Here is a 19,586-nt window from a genome sequence, read left to right as displayed (position 1 = left end):
CGCCCACCCCTCAAACACAATACTAATTAAGAATCTTTTTTATAAATTTTGATACGAATTAATATTAAAATTGCATAAAAGTTATTTTGAGTCATATTTCCGTTAAACATATCATTAATAAAAAATATTATAATTAATATAAAATTTGTTTAAGTGGCCCTCCTGTCAAACACAATACTAATAAAAAAATTGTTTGACCCGCCCTCCAATCAAAGACAATATTTATCAATGATTATTATAATAATGATAAAATTGAATATTATAATATAGATTAGATTTTTCTTAAGATTCCTATTTTTTAATTGTTTAGAATTCTTTCTCTTTTTTTTTAAGAATCCTATTTGTTAACTGCTTAGAATTTCACAAATTTTAGATTCCTACTTCTTAACTACTTAGAATTATATCTCTCTTATGATTGTTATTTTTTATCTAATTTATCTATTTTCTCTCAAAAATTAGAAAAATTAAACGGAGAGTTTCTAGAGACACTGAATCTAGTAAGAAAAGAATTGTATTATTTTTAGAATTCTTGAAACATATCTTCAATATATCTTATCGAAAATAAGAATTGTATATATTACTTTACATATCTTAAATATAAATTGTATTTTATCTATTATTATTAGTTTGAATAAATAAGAAAAAAATTGTATCATCTTTAGAATTCAATAAGAAATACTATTGTATCATCTTTAGAATTTAATAAGAAATACCAAATAAGAAAAGAACTGTATCATCTTTAGAATTAAATAAGAAAAGAATTGTATTACTTTTAGAATTCTTGGACCTGATTTTTTGAATTATAATTATATTTTATCTCCGAAATTCAAGAAAATTTAGAAGACTAAATCGAACAATCCTAGAGACGCTCGCATCCTCCTTTATATATATATATTGATTGATTAGATGAGACAATCCAAAAAGGAAAGTGTAAAGAAATGATTGGGATGGAGGGAGTATGATCTATGTTTTAAAGATCCTCGAATTATTGAAAAAAAACTCGATTAACCCTTAAAAAAAATATTTTACCGATTCACCGATAAAAAATATTTTACTATTTTACCGATCCACCGATAAAAAATATTTCATGATTTACCGACTGCATTCCTATTTGACTAAAAATTCCCAATTTTTCAAAAAAAACCTCCGATAAATCTTGAATCGGTAGAGAAATTAGTCGATCGGTTTGTTGGATGGATTGTTTATTTCGTCCTGCGTGCTTCTGTTTCTTTCTTGGCGGTGTAACTCTCCCATGAAAAACAACCGCTTTTATTTGTTTTCAGAACCCGGCTACTCGGTGATCTCCGCCGACACCAACACGAATGATAAAAAAACCTATGTTCTATCCCAAGCCTCTCAACAACCCAAACACGTTGGACGGAACAAATAGTCCACCACGAGACTGCCCAAGAAACCGGCCAGGAAATCCGACTAATTTCTCCCTCTCCCTCTCTCTTTCATGCATTCTCACCATCGCTCACCCCCTCTCTCTCCTTCCCCCTCCCTCCCCTCATCTATTCCTTCGCAACAATTCACTATATCTTAATTGAATTTATACATGTTATATAAATAAAAACCTAAAAAACATATATAATCAAAAATTATATCAAGTTTAATTTACAGGGGTGTATTGGATTGGGATTTTAAAACATTTTTTTCATTCATGAAATCCGAGTATATTCGATTGGGATTGTTTAAAATCCATTAAAATTTGATGGTATTCAATTAGAATTTTAAATTATGTTTTAAAATCCGATGATATTCAATTGGGATTGTTTAAAATCTGATTGTATTCATATGCTGATTGATTTTTTTGGATTTCATAAACTGGTTAAATTTGTGGGATTTTTCAGTGTATTTTAAGTCTTTTAAAATCCCACCACAATCCATGAGATTTTGAAGCATTATGCTTATGTATAAAATCAAAATCACATACAATCTCTTAAAATCCATAAACTAAAAACAATCCATTAAAATTCCAATCAAATACACCCCTTAATTTAGTATGTAACTTCAGATTTTCTAACAAATACATATTTTTTTTTTAATACTTAAGTTAAAAATTGATAAATTTGACTTCTTAAAATTTAGAGCTTATTGCACTTTGTAACCCCCCACTCTGGCTGATTAGCAAATCAGACCCCACACTTTGAAATATGACAGTTTGTAATCCTAAGTTTCATTTGGCTTTCGGCTTGTAACCCTGGCCCACACATATCCGTTAAAACAACCGTTCTTTAACTGTTTGAGAGTTAACAGTGTGTATATTAGTTTCTAACAGCTACTTTACCCCTCGTGACCTCTCAAAATTTATGTATTATATTTTAAAATTATTTCTAAACACACACAACAATATATATTAAATTACAAATAATTTTTAAAATATGTATTTATTTTAAAATTTAAAAATAAGTTACATCGTTTATGTAAAAATAAATAAATTTTCAGATTCTAAATCTAAATACGTATTTTAAAAATTGTTTTACGTTGTTGTGTGTGTTTAGAAATAATTTTCAAATATGATACATAAACTTTGAGGGGTCACGTGGAGTAAAGTAACTGTTAGAAACTAATATACATATTGTTACCTCTCAAACAAGTTAAAGTTAACGGCTGTTTTTAACGGTTGTGTGGGTCAGAGTTACAAACCGAAACCTAAATGAAACTTAAGGTTACAAACTGTCACGTTTCAAAATGTGGGGTCTGATTTGCTAATTAGCCAAAGTGTGGGGTTACAAAATGCAATAAAGTCTAAAATTTAAATAAATATGTAATTTGTGATGGAGAAATAATTAACATGAAACGGGAAGCGCATTAATCTAATGTACGAGCGAATTAAAGCGAAAACGACAGGGTAGAAAGGACCGTTACGCTTCTGAAATCCAGAACCAACCAACTAGTCACTTCCACCCCACTATTTAAATCCCCCCACCACTCCTCCACGTGTCACCCCTTCTCCATCTCCGCCCACCTTTTTGTCTCTCACACATCATCCTCCCACTACAGCCCTGTATCTATATCTCCCAATTTAATCCCTCTTTCACCACTCTCGCCACTTGAACACACACATAAATAATATGATCTCTTCATAATCAATCTTCTTCTTCAACTTCACGCGACTACAACACACATATCAGCTACTGACATGTCAGCGCAGGTCAACGAGTCAACGCCGGAGTATGAGGACAACTGGAAGTTCCACGCGGTGGAGTTCGCCAAAGGCCTGGTGGAGATGAGCGTTGAGTTCGGCAAAGCAGTTAGAGATGTGATTAAACAGAATGTCATCAAGGAGAATTCGCTTATCGTGCGAAAATTAGGGCCGCCTGTTGACAAAATTTGTACAAAATTGATGTTTCTCAATGAGTATTTGCCGGAAGATCGCCATCCGATGCACTCCTGGTCCGTTATCTTCTTCGTCTTCTTCTTCACTTTTGCCGGTAATTCTTTCACTTCTATATGTTGATTCTATTATTTTATCGAGATTTTTAATTTAACGAGGTTTTGCTGTATTGCGTGTTTGATTTCTCGTTTGTGCATATATGCATTTGTTGATTTCTCGTTTGTGCATATATGCATTTGTTTGTAAGATACTATAATTTGCGGAAACTTTTGATTTTTTAGAATAGTTTCAGATTTTGTTTATAGCTAGTGTCTTCGATTATGCATATGATAAGTATTTTAGGAGTTTATTGCTTTAGTTTAGTTTGATTTCTATGATTATAATTTGTGAATGTTTTGTGAAATTGATATTAGTTGAATGTTCGATTTATATTATCTGTTCATATGTTGTTTTACGTATGAATGTTTGTCGATTACACTTTGTGCCAAATTTTTATGTTGGCAGTGATAGTTACAGAGTTGTTATTTTACTGAACATGGTTTCTGAGCTTCATCAAGAATTTTTGAGTTGACATTCGATTTCAAGAGTTTGAGATTGCTGCAACTTAGTGTTGAGTTGTACAATTTCAATATTATAGTAATAGATGAACAGTTTATAAGTGATTTATTCTAGGGATTGGTGCTTTCAACTTTAGTTTATAAGTACTTGAGTACTTGGAGAATGCTACTCCTTTGGTTCTGAATGAGGGGACATAATGTCAGTTTGCACTTTATAATAATCAGAACCAAAATTTTAAAATTACAGTTGATTGACGTCAAAAACCTGCTCACTGTAACCAATATGCAATTTAGGTTGAGAAATATTTTGTTCCACTGCATTTTGAGGCTGAATTCTGAACTCTCATTTTGGGATGGGGAAGTGTCCAAGGTTTAATAAGCAGATTTCTTCTGTCAGGAACTTTGATATTGATGATTCACTGTTTTATCCCAATCGTCAGAACAGCTTAAATTACCATTTAATAGTTAGTCTTAGGTTTTCCCTTCATTGTTATTATAATCCTAATGTTATGGGAAACAAAGTCAACTAATATTGACCACCTCCTCGAAGAATTGGTTACCACTTCATAATACTTCCGATTAAAATTCACATGTTCCATGGAGTGCTTTAAGCTTCTTAGAATAATTTAAGGGGGTGCTCATTCACGAGGTCAACATGGAAAAAAATGCAAGCAACTTAGGCCATGATAAGCAGCCCTGGTGATCACTTTTTTTTACTTATATCAGCTGTAAAAACTTAAATTTATATGAATCTTACACAGGAGCATTAGAAGTATATGCGGTAATATAATTTTTAGGCCCATTAAACTATTAAGATCAAGAAATCAATTAAGGTGATGGAGTTGAGACATTTTGTGGTTTCTGGGAGTTTTGCATTTGAAATTCTCTCTTTGCACTCCTGGAACCCTATACTTTTTTCATAGTGATTAGATTATTGTTATTTATCTGGTTTATAGTACAAGGCATTTCTGATTCAAATCCTGCAAGTCAAACTAGAAGTCTCGCTATTGGTTAATCATTTGACTCTTTTACTATTTTCTATTTATATAATTGAATAGTAGTTCTATAGTTTGATTTGTATTTTTACTATCAATCATCTTATACCATCAAAATCGCATGGCAGCATTATATATGAATTCTAAAAGTGATGCAACCAGTCCTTTGATTAAAAAGTTATGTATACATCCCCCGAATGCGACTCGTATACTTTTACCGGATGGTAGACGCATCGCTTATCTGGAGCAAGGTGTTCCGGCTGAAATGGCTAGATTTTCCCTGATTGCTCCACATGCTTTTCTGTCATCCCGTCTTGCAGGTGCTAATATCTTATTATGATACCATGTATATTAAGGTTTTCTCTTAAAGTTTATTGCTGACATGCCTTGCACTAATAGGTGATATTCCTCTAAAATGTTTGCAAAAATAGGAATACCTGGTCTTGAGGTTTCACTAATGCAAGAGTTTGGTGTTCGCTTGATAACATATGACATTCCGGGGTTCGGGGAAAGTGATCCTCATCCCAATAGAAATCTCAAATCATCAGCTGATGATATGCTCCACTTGTCATATGCTGTGGGTGTCACTGACAAGTTTTGGGTGGTGGCATACTCAAGTGGAAGCATGCATGCTTGGGCTGCACTTAAATATATACCTGATCGGCTTGCAGGTAATTTTCTATCTTTTGCTTTCACTTACTATCCATTGTGAGCATATGATGTTCTTACATTCAACATAATTAGCTGAGCTTTTCAAGACCAGCCAAAGCTGCAAATAACTAAGTTTCTCAGAAAACTAGCTTGGATTAACTTTATTGTTTAAAATGCATATGCAGTGTTGGAAAAATGTTTTAATTTCATAACCTGAGAATCTCTGTGCTAAATGAATTTCCATAAGATCATACATAACAAAGACACCGGTGACTTTTGTTGTCTATTTTGGTAAATACATGATTTCTAAACTCTTATTATGTTGTATCATTAAGCTCATGAATATAAACTCTTATTATCCCCAGTGACTTCCCTGTATTTATATGATTAAATTGTATCATGTTGCCTTTGGCTGTTGACGAATTCTGATTATATCAAAAGTAGAACAATTCATTAGCAGGTACTGTTTTGATGTTTATGATTCCTGCTGTTGTGATATTTTAAAAGGAGATATTGTAATACTCATAATATGTTGAACAATTCCTGATCTGTCTTTAACCAAATACGCAGGTGCATTCATGGTTGCTCCAATGATTAATCCATATGAACCAGGCATGACCAAAGATGAGAGACGCAGAACCTGGAATAAGTGGACAGTTAAAAGGAAAATAATGTACATCCTAGCTCGAAAATTTCCCAGAATTCTGCCCTACTTTTATCGTCGAAGCTTTTTATCTGGCAACCTGGGTCAAATAGATAAATGGCTATCATTGTCGCTTGGAAAGAGGGTTAGACAACAACATTATCTTGCTTTCCCTACCAACTGCTCATTCTGTAGTTTGTATTTTATATTCACTATGACGCTTGTGTTTTTTGAATTGTTATCTTTTAACTTTGCTACCAGAGCTATATGTAGAGGTACTTGTCTTGAAGGATTGAGTTCCAAAAGCTTTGGTTTTTTGGTGATTTTTATTGGAAAGCCTTTTTTTTTTTTGTCTAGGATAGAGATTTTATAGAGGGGCAAATGTTTCAAGAATTTTGGCAAAGGGATGTGGAGGAATCAGTTCGCCAAGGAAATGCAAGACCATATATGGAGGAAGCAATCTTGCAAGTTTCAAGTTGGGGGTTCAGCCTAGTAGACCTGAAACTAAAAAAGAAACCCAAAAGGAAAGGCATCCTCCACTGGCTCAAGACGACATACGGTCAAGCTGAGGATGAACTGACTGGCTTTGTTGGTCCGATACATATATGGCAGGTTGGTAAAGGCTTCTGTTTAATGTTCCTTTGTCTAAATTTAATTAGTAATTGTGCACTTACACCACAAGGATTAGTTCAAATACTATTTTATCTTTTTATCTATAATCTGCACCTTTATGAAATTGCATTTCTACTTTCAAACGTGTTGTGGCAGTTTTTGTTTTACGATTGCGTGAGTAGTGTGACAACTGATCAGTCAGCTTTCTCATCTATGAACAAGTTTTTTTTATCATCTCTCTGATCAGGGGACATGCTTTGTGATCTCATTTTAGAATAAATAGGGGTGCTGGAACAGTATTTACGTAAATTATTGCCTAGCAGAGAGGCGTTGAAGGGACGCTCCATAAGTTAGATTTTGTAAGAATTATAGTCTATATCTAGAAGATGTAAAACTCTCAGAAAGATGAGCTTTCACATCAGCTGTGATCTTGTGTCATTCTTGATCTACATGTCAGTTGAAATCCTTCTTAATTGATATTTATTGCTTGATGTTGATTAGGGGATGGATGATATGGTTGTCCCACCATCGATGGTTGATTTTACAGAGCGGATTCTACCAGGAGCCATGGTGCATAAGCTCCTTAACCATGGCCATTTCACATACTTCTACTTCTGCGATGAATGCCACAGACAGATATTCAATACTGTGTTTGGAGACCCTCAAGGGCCAGTTGTCATGTACTTGAATGACAAATCAGTAGTGCTCAAGGATAGTGATGATGTCGAAGAGGTGACAATTGATTCACCGGAAAATAAGATAGCTTCATTAGAGTAGTAAAAATATGAATACACAACAGGTTTGCTCCACTGGAGCAGAAACGCGATCCTGGTTAGCATTTTTGGTCTTCGGGTTCGTTCCCAGAGTATATAGGTTGAAAATTTGAAAACCCGGAACTTGTGGCATAAAACAGGAAGACTACACATCAGTTGTAAGTAACACAACGAACATTTTACCTGTAAAGAAATGTTTACCTCTAAATTTCTGTGATTGTATTCATATGATCGATCTCTAAGCAAAATAAGCAAATCATCAGCTTAAGCATCAATGAATACCTTATACGCACAAGGCAACTGCTCAATAAATATACTTCTAAAAGCATGTATGAAATGGAACATGTGAGTTTACTATATACATGGACCAATCGCTCTGCGAGGTTCTTTGGAGGAAAAACCATTTCTAAAATAAGCATTTATATTTAAAAAAATATATTTATGTTATTTTTTAGAATTAATAATATGAGATGCAAATATTTTAATACACTACATATTTAAAAATATATATTTTATTTTTAAAAAAGCAACATTTATTATTAATAAATAAAATCTATTTTTTAAATATAACTTAAAAATTGTAGATAAGACATTAGAAGTACAAAAAAAAACTTCACAACCATGTAGTCATGAACCTTGATATACACCACTGCGCACGTTTACTACAAAACATCAAAACAATCAATGCAGGCAGGCAGCTCCACCTTCTTTTTCTCAAACGCGGTGTCATTCCCTCTGCTCTCACTATAGTCAACCGCATTGTGCAAATGTATGTGAAATTTAGCAACTTAAACGATGCACACAAACTGTTTGATGAAATGCCCCACAGAAATTGCTTCACTTGGAATACTATGATTGAAGGGTATCTGAAAACATGCAACAAGGATGCATCTTTGAGCTTGTTTCATTCAATTCCGGACAAGAATGAGTTTTCTTGGAATCTTGTTATTACTGGTTTGATCAAGTTGGGTGAAGTGGAAATTGGGAGAAGATTGTTTGATGAAATGCCTGATAAGAATGGGGTTGTTTTGAATTCAGTGATACATGGGTATGTTCGGGGTGGGCGTCCAGAAGAAGCTGTTAGAGTTTTTAGGGATGTTGAATTGTGTGGCGATGATTCGTTTGTTTTGGCTACGGTTATTGGTGCTTGTACTGATTTGTTAGCTCTGGAGTGGGGAAAGCAAATTCATGCGCGTATAATTGTTAATGATGTGGAGTTTGATTCTGTGCTTGGAAGTGCGCTTATAAATATGTATGGGAAATGTGGTGATATTGATGAGGCAAGCCATGTTTTGAGTAAAATGAGTGATGTAGATGACTTTTCTGTGTCAGCATTAATCTCGGGATATGCAAATTGTGGTAGAATGAATGATGCAAGAAGGATTTTTTGCAGTAGAAGTGATAATGATTGTGTGATCTTATGGAATTCTATGATTGCGGGATATGTTAATAACAATGAAGTCTTGGAAGCATTAGACTTTTATGGTAAGATGAGAGAATTAAGAATCAAGGAAGACTTCTCTACTTTTGCTAGTTTATTGAGTGCCTGTGGATCTTTGGGTAATCTAGGGTATAGTAAACAAGTGCATGGTCATGCTCATAAATTTGGAGTTGTCAATGACCTTTTAGTTGCAACTGGACTTGTCGACATGTATGCTAAGTGTAGATGCCCTAATGATGCTTGTAAACTATATAGTGAGTTGGAGATATATGACACTGTTTTGTTAAATTCTATGATAACAATATATTTTAGTTGTGGTAGGCTTGAGGATGCAAGACAAGTCTTTGACAATATGCCATGTAAAAGTCTAATTTCGTGGAATTCGATGCTAGTGGGATTGAGTCAAAATGGGTGTGCAATAGAAGCATTGAATCTCTTCTGCAAGATGAATGAAATGAACTTGAAAATAGATAAGTATAGCCTTGCCAGTGTGATCAGTGCTTGTGCCAGCATTTCGTCACTTGAGCTTGGTGAGCAGATTTTTGCAAAAGCTACTATCATTGGACTGGAATCTGATCAGATCGTATCTACTACACTTGTTGACTTCTATTGCAAGTGTGGATTTGTTCAAACTGGTAGGAATGTATTTGACCAAATAATTAAATATGATGAAGCTTCATGGAATTCTATGTTAATGGGATATGCAACTAATGGCTATGGGTTTGAGGCATTGGCTTTATTTACCGAGATGAGATGTGGTGCTTTTGTTCCCACAGAGATTACATTCACTGCAGTATTATCTGCCTGCGATCATTGTGGACTGGTTGAAGATGGACGGAAATGGTTTTATGCAATGAAACATGATTATGGTATCGAGCCAGGGATTGAGCATTTCTCCTGCATGGTAGATCTCTTTTCGAGGGCAGGTTGCCTTGGGGAAGCTATGAGACTTATTGAGCAAATGCCATTTAAATGCGATGAAAGTATGTGGGCATCAGTTTTGAGAGGGTGTGTTGCTCATGGAGATAAAACTCTTGGGAAGAACATAGTGAAGCGACTTACAAAACTTGATCCTGAAAACTCAGGGGCATATGTGCAACTATCTGGTATATTTGCCATTTCTGGGGAATGGGAGCGTTCAGAACAGGTTAGAAAATTGATGAATGATATGAAAATAAGAAAGAACGCTGGGTGTAGTTGGATGGATGGTTAAAAGTTCTTTCATCTGAAGCTGATTCTGCTATTCATTAATTTGAAGTCATATCTAATTTGTAGTTGTTCTGCACTCATGTGTATCCTAATCCATTGAGGATGACCAGTCTTCCAATGTTCCTATTCCACTCTTGGTTTAAACTGAGTGTTTTAGGTATAGTTGAATTCTGTGAGATATGGCATTTTTGCACTTTCAGAGAAGGTACAAGAAATCAGAATTACAAGAAAAGGCCTCTATGTAATATGAATATACTTCTCTGGCTAAAGATGTTGAATTCTATCTGAAACCAATTGACAGGAATCCACTCGGATTGTGTATATATAATATATGAGCAGAGTTACTAAGAACAGGATCGAACATATGATTATGGCTGTGTGTGTAAGGTAAATGGTGGAAAGATTATAAGTGGCCAGGCATCCCAAAGCTGGGAAGATAATAAGTAGCTGGAGGTCTCAATGCTGGAAGATCTGTTTGCACCAAGTTTATGGTTCGTCTATAAAATTCACTTCTTTATGCATGCTAATTTGTTTTTGGAATAGATAAATGTTTTTGTATTCTTTTTGCAAGTGTTTATCGAGGGTGCTCAAGCTTATTAAATTGTATATTATATATTTACCTAATACAAATATTAAAGTTCCAGCTTAATAATTTATAATATTCCATAAGAGTATATTTCAAAGTGGTGGCTGAACTTTCATGTTTTAGCATTTTGGTGGCTAAGGGCCACTTTTTTGAGACAAAGAGTAGTTTTTCTCCTCAGAAAAGTGACCCTTAGCCCTTTTTAGAACATAAAAACAATATATGGCCATGATATTGCAAATTTGAAACTCCGGCCACCAAGGTGCTAAACGGGGTTCAGTTTGGCCACAACTCTGTAAGTTACTATATTCCATAATTATGTCATCCTTTATCATAATGTGTTGAAAAGAGTAGTTTCACTCATGTACATAATGGATTCTGCAGATATTGCTGCTGAGAAGAACTATCCTAGAACCAGATATGCATTCACAATACTAGATGACAAATTATATGCATATTTGGAACCAACTAAGGACCATTGAGTGATGCTACTTTTAACCTATCTCCTTTCATGGCAGTTACTTCGGGCACGCCTACCATACCCTGCTCCTTATATTCACTAACTTATCAAGCATGGTAACACTCTGATCTATATCTTTGAACTCTTAGTATTAAACCTTGCAATTTACTGGATGGGGATCTGAGTGATTGAGTTTGACACTAAATGTCAGGAAAATGGAACATAGGCTGTTCTATATGAATTTGTTGGGCGTAAGCTGAAACAGTTACCTCCTAAGATATAATTGAGTAAACTAAAAACAGGAGGACATGCATTTGGTGCTGCACATAAACCACGTTGCTGCTAAATGCAAGCATTGGTGCAAATGCTTAATGCAAATTCTTATGGACATGCTGCTAAATGCAAGTAAGCATGAGGGATTGCTTTCTGTGATTTGTTATCTTAGCCATCTATGCAATTTCAATGCATGTATTCTTTATCTTGGAGAGTCAGATGAGAAATAGAGGGAAAGGACATCCTAATTTCTATTTTATAAGTAATAAAACTCTAGAAGAGTATAGGTTGAAGATGAGATATAGGAGAAAACTAAACAGAATGCTTGAAATAAAAATCCAAGACCTCTCTGTTTAGTTTCATCCTATTCTCACATTCAACATTCACAGTTGCATATTCTCTTTCTCATTCTTCATAGGATGAGAAAATGTCGTATAGAGAGGCTGCATTTTCTCTTCAGGTTCACCTGATTTTCATGTTCGACCATGCCCTGAACATGGACAGATTTGAGCAAATGTGCAAAGGGCGGATATAAGATATTGGAGAAAATTAAACAGATCAATAAAGGAAATCAATTGCTTTTTTGTTTAATTTTCTCCAATCCTCACATTCGACATTGCACTTTTTCTACATTAAGGTTTTAAGGTTTTATGTACCACACCAAGTGAAAGTCACAAATATTGGAGAGAACTAAGCATGTGATAAAATCAGTGCTAATATGTTTAGTTTCCACCAATCCTCACTTGTGAGATTACACTGTGGTTGCTGTTTGATTCAATGTTTTGCCCTGTATTTATAGCCCTCAGACAGAGACATAACATGCATTTCTTTCTTTCTTTCTTTCTTTTTTCTCTAATTGAGGACACACGCACAACATGCATTTCTCCTTTGTAATGAAAATGGAATCTTGAGAAACAAACCGCATGACTACAGTTTTATTTGACCATTGACCACAATGTTCAAAATTAATAGGTATTCTACGCTTGAAATTATGTAGAATAAATTGATGGATTTTAGTATTTTACTACTGTACACTTTTTCAATTATCTTTAATAATAGTAATTCTTATTCCAATTTCTGCAATTAATCTGAGTAAGAAAATATTAGTACTTTTTCGATATTAAGTAAAAATAAAACAATACATCACATAGTCACATTAATTAATAGCAGGAAAGTGTTCATTTGTACAACAGCAGACGGTGCTTGTCTGACCATTAATATATTTATTTATTTTTATTCTTATCTATAATTTATTACTAGCAAAAAAAATATGTTTTTCTCATGCCACAGAGTCTTATCCTTTTCCTATCTATAAAAAGTAAATTTTAGAGGAGTTGTTCAATTTCAGTATTGAAAAATTCTAACTTAGTGACGACTTTCACAAAATTTGCTTGAACTGGAGTATTATTAAATCACAACAAACACATAAAATGTTTAGTAGATACTCTATATATTGTCATAAGAAACTTCCAAAGAGTGAGATTACAAAACATATGCAAGAAGAGAAATAATGGTCTCAACCAATAGTCTGAAATTATTATTTTTTAAATTATTTTAATAAAAATATAACTTTTGTATTTTATTTTATAAAAAGTTTAAAATATTAATTTTAGATATGAAATCAAATTTCAAGCAGTAAAATGCAAAGAAAAGAGCAGAGGTGTTGGGTGGTGAGAGCATGGAGGCCACATCTCACTTAAAAACAAACATAATGACTTGATGTTGTGGCTTCACCATAGCATGACACCAAACAATGTATGCATGCATGCTCAACACCTGTCCCTCTTAGCTCCTCTCTGCTTCCTCTACTTAAACAATCCTATCACACTTCATATTCATCATCACTTCTCTTCTTATCCACAATCCGCAAAACACACACATTGAAAGAGAGAAAGAAGAATTATGGGGAAGGGTTTAACTTTTTTGTTGGTTCTGGTACTTGTGATTTCAGTTAAAGGGTATGAAGAAGAAGAAGAAAGTGGAAGTGAGGGGAGTGGGAGAAAACTGTTTATATTGCATGATTCAGTGGAGGTGGTGAAATCAGAAGCAGGAGGAATGAAAGTAGTCAAGGGCATCACAGGGAAGTTTGTGGACAAGCCCATGCATATTGGCTTTATTTACATGGAGCCCAAGAGTCTTTTCATCCCTCAGTATCTTGATTCCAACTTGATCCTCTTCATCCGTAGAGGTATAATTTTCTTTCCCAGGACTTGTACATTGATATTGTTGGGATCGGAAAAAAATATTACTTTACGACTATTTTATTTTATTTAAATAGAGGTTAATTTTAGAAAGAGTGTATAGAAGTGGGATCATAAATTTTTATTATTACAAGGAGGTACTGTGTAATGCACCATTTTGTTAAAACTAGACAGGGTTGGTCTGGTTCAGACAGAGTCTTACTTTTCAGAAGTAAAGAGTCTTTTTGTAAAGAACCTGGTTTTGCTTTAGAACAATTTTGTGTGATGGACTTGGAGAGGAGTCTTTGATGAATGGAAATTTTGTTATAGGGGAAGCAAAGGTCGGATCGATTCGCAATGATAAGCTTGTGGAGCAGGACTTGAAGACCGGAGATATATACACGATTGATGCTGGCTCCGTATTTTACATTGAGAATACAGGGGAAGGACAGAGACTTCAAATCATCTGCAGCATTGACACATCTGAGAGCCTCACCTGGCATGCCTTCCAGGTACCGTAACATTAGTTACTTGAACATATAATGCTTTGCTTTGGTGTTGGCTTTGATGGATTGATAGCATTTTGCATTGGTTGTTTTTTTGTGAGAAAGTTTGCTACTCAAATTGGTGATATTCTCAGCACAGAATTATGATTATCTATACACACATCTTGCTTGCTGAAATATGCATTCAACTGTGTATTTTTGCATCAGATAAGACAACATCTTGATTGATAGCTTGCTTATCAACTAATTAGTTCAGATTTGGATGCTTATCAACTAATTAGTTCAGATTTGGATGATTTCCGTAATATTCATATTGCCTAGACACATTACAGGCCTGAATAAATCACAATTTCTCTACTAGGTCACTAGACAAGTCCTGTGTAAATGGCAATAATAAACTAGTACAAATGTGTCGGTCCTATTAAGTCACCAGAGAAGTCCCATGTAAATCAAATTATGAAAGAACTCTGATGTGCATCACCATTACGCATTCACTAGCAGATTACTTGAGAAGTCCTTTTTGAATCACTCATCAGAGAACTCATGTGAATCAACATCACGCTACTAGGTTGTCAGAGAACTCCAATGTTGGATCACACTATCTAAGAGCTCCCAACTTCTATGAATCAACATTCTTATTTATTTTTTACAATGACTTTTTGTGCATCATTTGATTTCGTGCAGTCTTTCTTTATTGGAGGAGGAAGGAATCCATCTTCCATACTAGCTGGATTTGATAAGGAGACACTGTCAACTGCATTTAATGTAAGAAAATATTCTCTCTTTTTTTGCCAATTGAGAATACTTTAATTAGCATTTTGGCACCTCACTTTGTATGGACTGCCATTGATTCTCTTCCGGCATATATGAGATATGTTCTGTGCTGAATATAGGTATCAGTGTCAGAGTTGGAGGAGTTTCTGAGCCCAGAACCTTCGGGCGCAATTGTATACATATCACCAGAGTCAAAATCTCCTAATTTGTGGACACATTTCATCAATCTAGAACATCATCAGAAGAAAGCACACCTCAAGAAATTTGTGCTATTTGAGGGAGACGTTGACGTAACAGAGAGTAAAGAAGAAAGACCAAGTTGGTCACTTGGAAAGCTCGTCAAATCCTTGTTTATAAATGAAAACAAGGAAAACAAAGACAAGGTAAGGGATTCAGGAGATGATGTTTACAATCTTTACGACAGAAATCCAGACTTCCAGAACAGTTATGGATGGAGCTTGGCTGTTGATGACAGCCAGTATAAGCCTCTTAATCACTCTGGCATTGGTGTCTATCTAGTCAATCTCACCGCGGTACGTTCAAGCTTTATCCATATGATAATGTCATGCATAAACATTATGAGCCAGGACATCAATTCCATTATTTTGACATTGTTCTCTGTTTAATCTTGTCTTCCAGGGATCAATGATGGCGCCACATATAAATCCAACAGCGTCAGAGTACGGCATTGTGTTGAGAGGAAGCGGCTCTATCCAGATTGTATTTCCAAATGGTACTTTAGCTATGAATACCAAAGTGAATGAAGGAGATGTGTTCTGGATACCGAGGTACTTCCCATTCTGTCAAATTTCATCAAGAACAGGCCCCTTGGAGTTTTTCGGGTTTACGACATCATCCCAGAGGAACCATCCCCAGTTCCTAGTGGGACGAGGCTCCCTGTTTCAGACCATGTTTGGACGTGAACTGGTAGTTTCTTTTGGCTCGACTGAAAAGAAGTTTGAAAAGTTCATCTATGCACAGAATGAATCCACAATCCTGTCCACGGCATCTGTGGCACCGCCTGATGATGTAAACAGAGTGATTCTGAAGAAAGGAAAAAGAGAAAAGATGATACCAAAGTTAGCCAAGAAGTTGAGTAATGATATGATGATGGGTTTTGAGTAGAGGTGTAAAAGTGTTTCAGATTCCGTTCTGTCATGTTTATGTGGTTAATCTTATGTTTTATGTGATTTGTACTTAGTTTCTTGTTTCCTTAAATAAGTTGGCTTCAGAGTTGCAACTTACCTAGGTGTTGTCTGTAGAACAAACTGGCAAGGTGTTGTGTGAAGGATGAATATTTGAACTAATAAAAATGAGAGACTTTACTTGATCAGCTAGCCAATTTGTTTTTCTTTTGAAAATTGACAACACACATTTTCTTCTTCTCAGCACACCCCTTTCATTATGATTTCGAACTCTCTTTGATTCGAACTTTTAGAAAGATTTGAGTATACTCATGATTCAGGATTTTAAAAGGATTCGGATTGAATGAATTTTTAACATTGGAATCCTACTTCAACAAACCCTCAGAATCCGAATCTTCGACATACCCACTTCCGACAACCCTCTTTCATTCGAATTTTTAGAAGGATTTGAATTCTCAACACTCAAATCCTACTCTGAGATGCAACAAAATAAAAGATTTTCCTTGAAGAAAATGTAAAGACAAAATTTGAACTCTTTTTGATGAGTTTGAAGATAAGATTTGAAGCATGAGATTTGTTTATTGCATAGATCCTACTGGTGACGATGAATTGATTATTTCCAATAAATTCTTAACTTGAGCAGCGGTTACATTATAATCAAGATCCAATGAGACCTTTGTGCCGAGCATAGATCATTATTGACGTGAACACGGAGGCTGACACCATGCCCGTTAATATAACCACCTGAAATGTAAACCAACAGATGATCAACTAGACAGACTACAACTTGGAATATCTCCGAGATGCATGCTGTACTTACCCATTTAAATATGTATCCGTGGCCTTCATTCCAAGGATACGGAATGTTCATGCCAAACATCGCAGCCACCAGTGAGTATATAGATAAACAAACAGTCCCCGAACTCAGGAACAGCTCCAACTGAGGAAATACAGGGATCAAACAAACAAGCATAGGGAGAATCAACATATTGCGTCGTATGCAGCTAGGCTACCTGAATCAGTTGGTTACGATGATGGTCCAGCTGCAACAAAGGCGGAAATCAAGTTCATCAAGCAAATGCCATATAACCAATTTCACAGAGAATGTGTCCATTACTAGTACAAATTTACAATCAGAATGTGAGTGTTGTCTGCAGAGTGGCTACCTGAATGTTAATGTAATCTTCTGTGTCATCGATGTATTCTCGCAGCTGGAAAGACAAATTATCAGTTCAATTAGTCAGATATATATTACTAATAATACAACTGGAGTATATTATTACAACAGCTTTGTTAGGATTGAGTTGGTTCTTATTACCGTAGTCAGTTTGTTTAATGTGCCTTCCACTTGTGTGAAGTAAGCCTGCAAAACAACTATCATTAAGCACTTCTGCATACTTCGTGTAGTCCACAACACAAATTACCACTGAAAAATCCACAACCTCAAGCAACATTTCGAGTTCTTCAACGTCACTTCCTCCATGTGTTGTTGCACTTGCCCTGCTTCTCTTCGAGCCTAAAGTTGGAGAGGCAGACAACCAAGTATGGACGCCATTGTCACTACTCGGGGAAGAAAGACCGTCTAGTTTCCTTGTTAAGTAAAGTTCGGACATGTCATCATCATCATCCAAAAGTTGTTCAAGTTCATCCCTTACCTAGAAACCAGCATGCTTCAGGGACAAATTTTAAAAATAAATTTTTCTCTGGAAACAAAGAAGAGACCATCATATATACCTTCTGAACCCTGCTGGTCAGCCGTGTCATTGCACTTTTCAGTTTACGTACTCGATCCAGATTACGGCTGTTAATCTGCACATTATGTACGTATGCTTCTTATAATCCATCAAGTAGGTGGAAGTAACTGATTTAAAAAAAACTACTTAGCACCGATGAAAATTTATATTGCTCATTTATTCAGTTAATGAAAGTAACTGCTAGGAGAAACAGATTAAACAGGTACAGTTCACATAGTACAAATGAACTCAAGATGTTAGGTTCAACAATAAATTACAACTTTGATTGTTATTGGAATATAAGCTTCTGCAGCCATGAAATAGCTACAGAAGCCAAGACAGTTGTATAATTATAGCGTTGTTACCTTTGCCGTCAGTTCATCTAATGCCGGATAAGCAGTAACTTCCAATTCTCTTGTTCTTGCATCAAGAAAACTGCAGATAGCTTCAAGGGCGACTTCTAGAGCTCGGAACTCAAATGGAAATTCTACATTCAGGAAAAAGTGATCTCCTGTCACATATTAGCATCAACTGCAAAAAGAGTGTTCGAACAAAATTCAACTGAAATTATACCATTATCTTCACTAGTTTCTAAATCATTTTGAGGCCCCAAATTCTCTTCATCTTCTCCTTGGGTTTGAGAATTGAGATTTACTGAAGGCAATCTTCTTTGAAATTCTTCTACAATGGGAACAACATTATCATCAAGTGGATCTTGAAGCATTACCTAACCAAGAACAGTAGAAACACATGATAAAATTAACAGTACTGTGCAACCAACACATGTAGTAATCATTACTCCAATCATCCAAATAGTACCAGAAACTCTATGCAAAATTAGTGGCTAACAACTTTTGAAGACTTAATAACTTAATTATATGTATCTTGACTCCGAAGCTGAGACCATAGCATCAAGGAGCTCTGCTACCATCTTAAGTAACCAACTCTCGAGGACTTAATACAGACTAAACGGACACAAAAAGAAGATGAAATTACATATGATGAACATAAGAGAAAGAGGGATACCTCTTCAGTTGTGATGATTGCTTTAATATGCTGCAAAAAAGAAGTTTAAATTAATTAAAAGTAAGATTCACTATGTGCAACAGTATTGAAGAAAAAATGTTGAGGACCTCCAAATTGAGAACAATAGCTTTATCTCTGCCTAAGATGGCAGAAGGATAAGACAACAAAGGTTCGAGGATTCGAAGATCTCTAGCATAAATGGGGACTCTTTGCATGATATCATACTTATCCATCTCCAAAATCTTGCTTTCTCCATTAGTATCTATCAAAATCCAGCTTCTTGAAATTGTTGTTTTCTTTTTCAGAGATTCTTGAGTATCCACTTCCACAATAAACCCCTCCTGTCTTTTGCTCATTCTTTGGGCCTCTTGAACTTGCAAGAACTGAAATTTATGCAGATATAAAGAAGAAAGAATAAGGGGGCTGGGAAAATACACAAGGAGAGAGCAGATATGTGGTAATAATAGAGAAGGATAATAACAAATGATAAATAGCTGAGGTTTATGCATGGGAGTGGGACTGCTGATGAGTGGTCTCTGACATAGTGTCAACTGTCAAGTGTTGTACATATGTGTCATGTGTTTTCGCATTCATAATTCGTATGTTGCACGGATTTTCAGATATAAAAAAATATTCAAAATGAAAAGATCGGAAAAATATATGAAATTTTCATTTTTTTTTATAC

The 19,586-nt window shown here is 35.1% G+C and overlaps 4 protein-coding genes across 4 annotated transcripts; 3 read left to right on the top strand and 1 right to left on the bottom strand.

Annotated features, from left to right (window-relative positions):
- Positions 1 to 2,924: 2,924 nt before the first annotated feature.
- Positions 2,925 to 7,799, top strand: LOC108220591 (uncharacterized). Its single transcript, XM_017394394.2, has 6 exons — positions 2,925 to 3,437; positions 5,021 to 5,212; positions 5,324 to 5,563; positions 6,114 to 6,331; positions 6,544 to 6,798; positions 7,300 to 7,799. Exons 1-6 carry the CDS (start codon positions 3,146 to 3,148, stop codon positions 7,573 to 7,575), a joined length of 1,473 nt encoding a protein of 490 aa, XP_017249883.2. The 5' UTR covers positions 2,925 to 3,145; the 3' UTR covers positions 7,576 to 7,799.
- Positions 7,800 to 7,922: 123 nt separating this feature from the next.
- LOC108222986 (putative pentatricopeptide repeat-containing protein At1g77010, mitochondrial) lies at positions 7,923 to 12,372 on the top strand. The gene is made up of 2 exons (XM_064093129.1): positions 7,923 to 10,712; positions 11,189 to 12,372. The coding sequence occupies exon 1, from the start codon at positions 8,201 to 8,203 to the stop codon at positions 10,223 to 10,225; it is 2,025 nt and encodes a 674-aa protein (XP_063949199.1). The 5' UTR covers positions 7,923 to 8,200; the 3' UTR covers positions 10,226 to 10,712; positions 11,189 to 12,372.
- A 756-nt stretch (positions 12,373 to 13,128) lies between these two features.
- LOC108222987 (vicilin-like seed storage protein At2g28490) lies at positions 13,129 to 16,334 on the top strand. Its single transcript, XM_017397010.2, is given in 7 exon segments — positions 13,129 to 13,725; positions 14,048 to 14,229; positions 14,908 to 14,988; positions 15,117 to 15,530; positions 15,637 to 15,792; positions 15,794 to 15,827; positions 15,830 to 16,334. Coding segments are annotated over 7 exon segments (1,446 nt in total). The 5' UTR covers positions 13,129 to 13,439; the 3' UTR covers positions 16,123 to 16,334.
- A 288-nt stretch (positions 16,335 to 16,622) lies between these two features.
- Positions 16,623 to 19,399, bottom strand: LOC108222989 (magnesium transporter MRS2-I-like). The gene is made up of 11 exons (XM_017397011.2): positions 19,009 to 19,399; positions 18,902 to 18,931; positions 18,449 to 18,602; positions 18,241 to 18,362; positions 17,877 to 17,951; positions 17,585 to 17,797; positions 17,461 to 17,505; positions 17,309 to 17,353; positions 17,156 to 17,185; positions 16,963 to 17,082; positions 16,623 to 16,886 (listed from the first exon to the last, which is right to left on the bottom strand). Exons 1-11 carry the CDS (start codon positions 19,255 to 19,257, stop codon positions 16,800 to 16,802), a joined length of 1,170 nt encoding a protein of 389 aa, XP_017252500.2. The 5' UTR covers positions 19,258 to 19,399; the 3' UTR covers positions 16,623 to 16,799.
- Positions 19,400 to 19,586: the final 187 nt, after the last annotated feature.

This window comes from Daucus carota, chromosome 5 (assembly GCF_001625215.2).
Source record: "Daucus carota subsp. sativus chromosome 5, DH1 v3.0, whole genome shotgun sequence".
Classification (NCBI taxonomy): Eukaryota; Viridiplantae; Streptophyta; class Magnoliopsida; order Apiales; family Apiaceae; genus Daucus; species Daucus carota.
Note: the sequence above shows the minus strand (reverse complement) of the source record. Positions and strands in the feature narration are given on the sequence as shown.

What these genes read in the sequence shown, in the direction of transcription:
- LOC108220591 (XM_017394394.2), top strand. Translation starts at nt 3,146, where the DNA reads ATGTCAGCGCAGGTCAACGAGTCAACGCCGGAGTATGAGGACAACTGG. An exon ending in TATACCTGATCGGCTTGCAG is followed by an intron (nt 5,564 to 6,113) that starts GTAATTTTCTAT and finishes CCAAATACGCAG; the next exon opens with GTGCATTCATGGTTGCTCCA. An exon ending in CATTGTCGCTTGGAAAGAGG is followed by an intron (nt 6,332 to 6,543) that starts GTTAGACAACAA and finishes TTTTTTGTCTAG; the next exon opens with GATAGAGATTTTATAGAGGG.
- LOC108222986 (XM_064093129.1), top strand. Translation starts at nt 8,201, where the DNA reads ATGAACCTTGATATACACCACTGCGCACGTTTACTACAAAACATCAAA.
- LOC108222989 (XM_017397011.2), bottom strand. Translation starts at nt 19,257, where the DNA reads ATGAGCAAAAGACAGGAGGGGTTTATTGTGGAAGTGGATACTCAAGAA. An exon ending in CTATTGTTCTCAATTTGGAG is followed by an intron (nt 18,932 to 19,008) that starts GTCCTCAACATT and finishes TCTTTTTTGCAG; the next exon opens with CATATTAAAGCAATCATCAC. An exon ending in ATCGTAACCAACTGATTCAG is followed by an intron (nt 17,083 to 17,155) that starts GTAGCCTAGCTG and finishes GTATTTCCTCAG; the next exon opens with TTGGAGCTGTTCCTGAGTTC.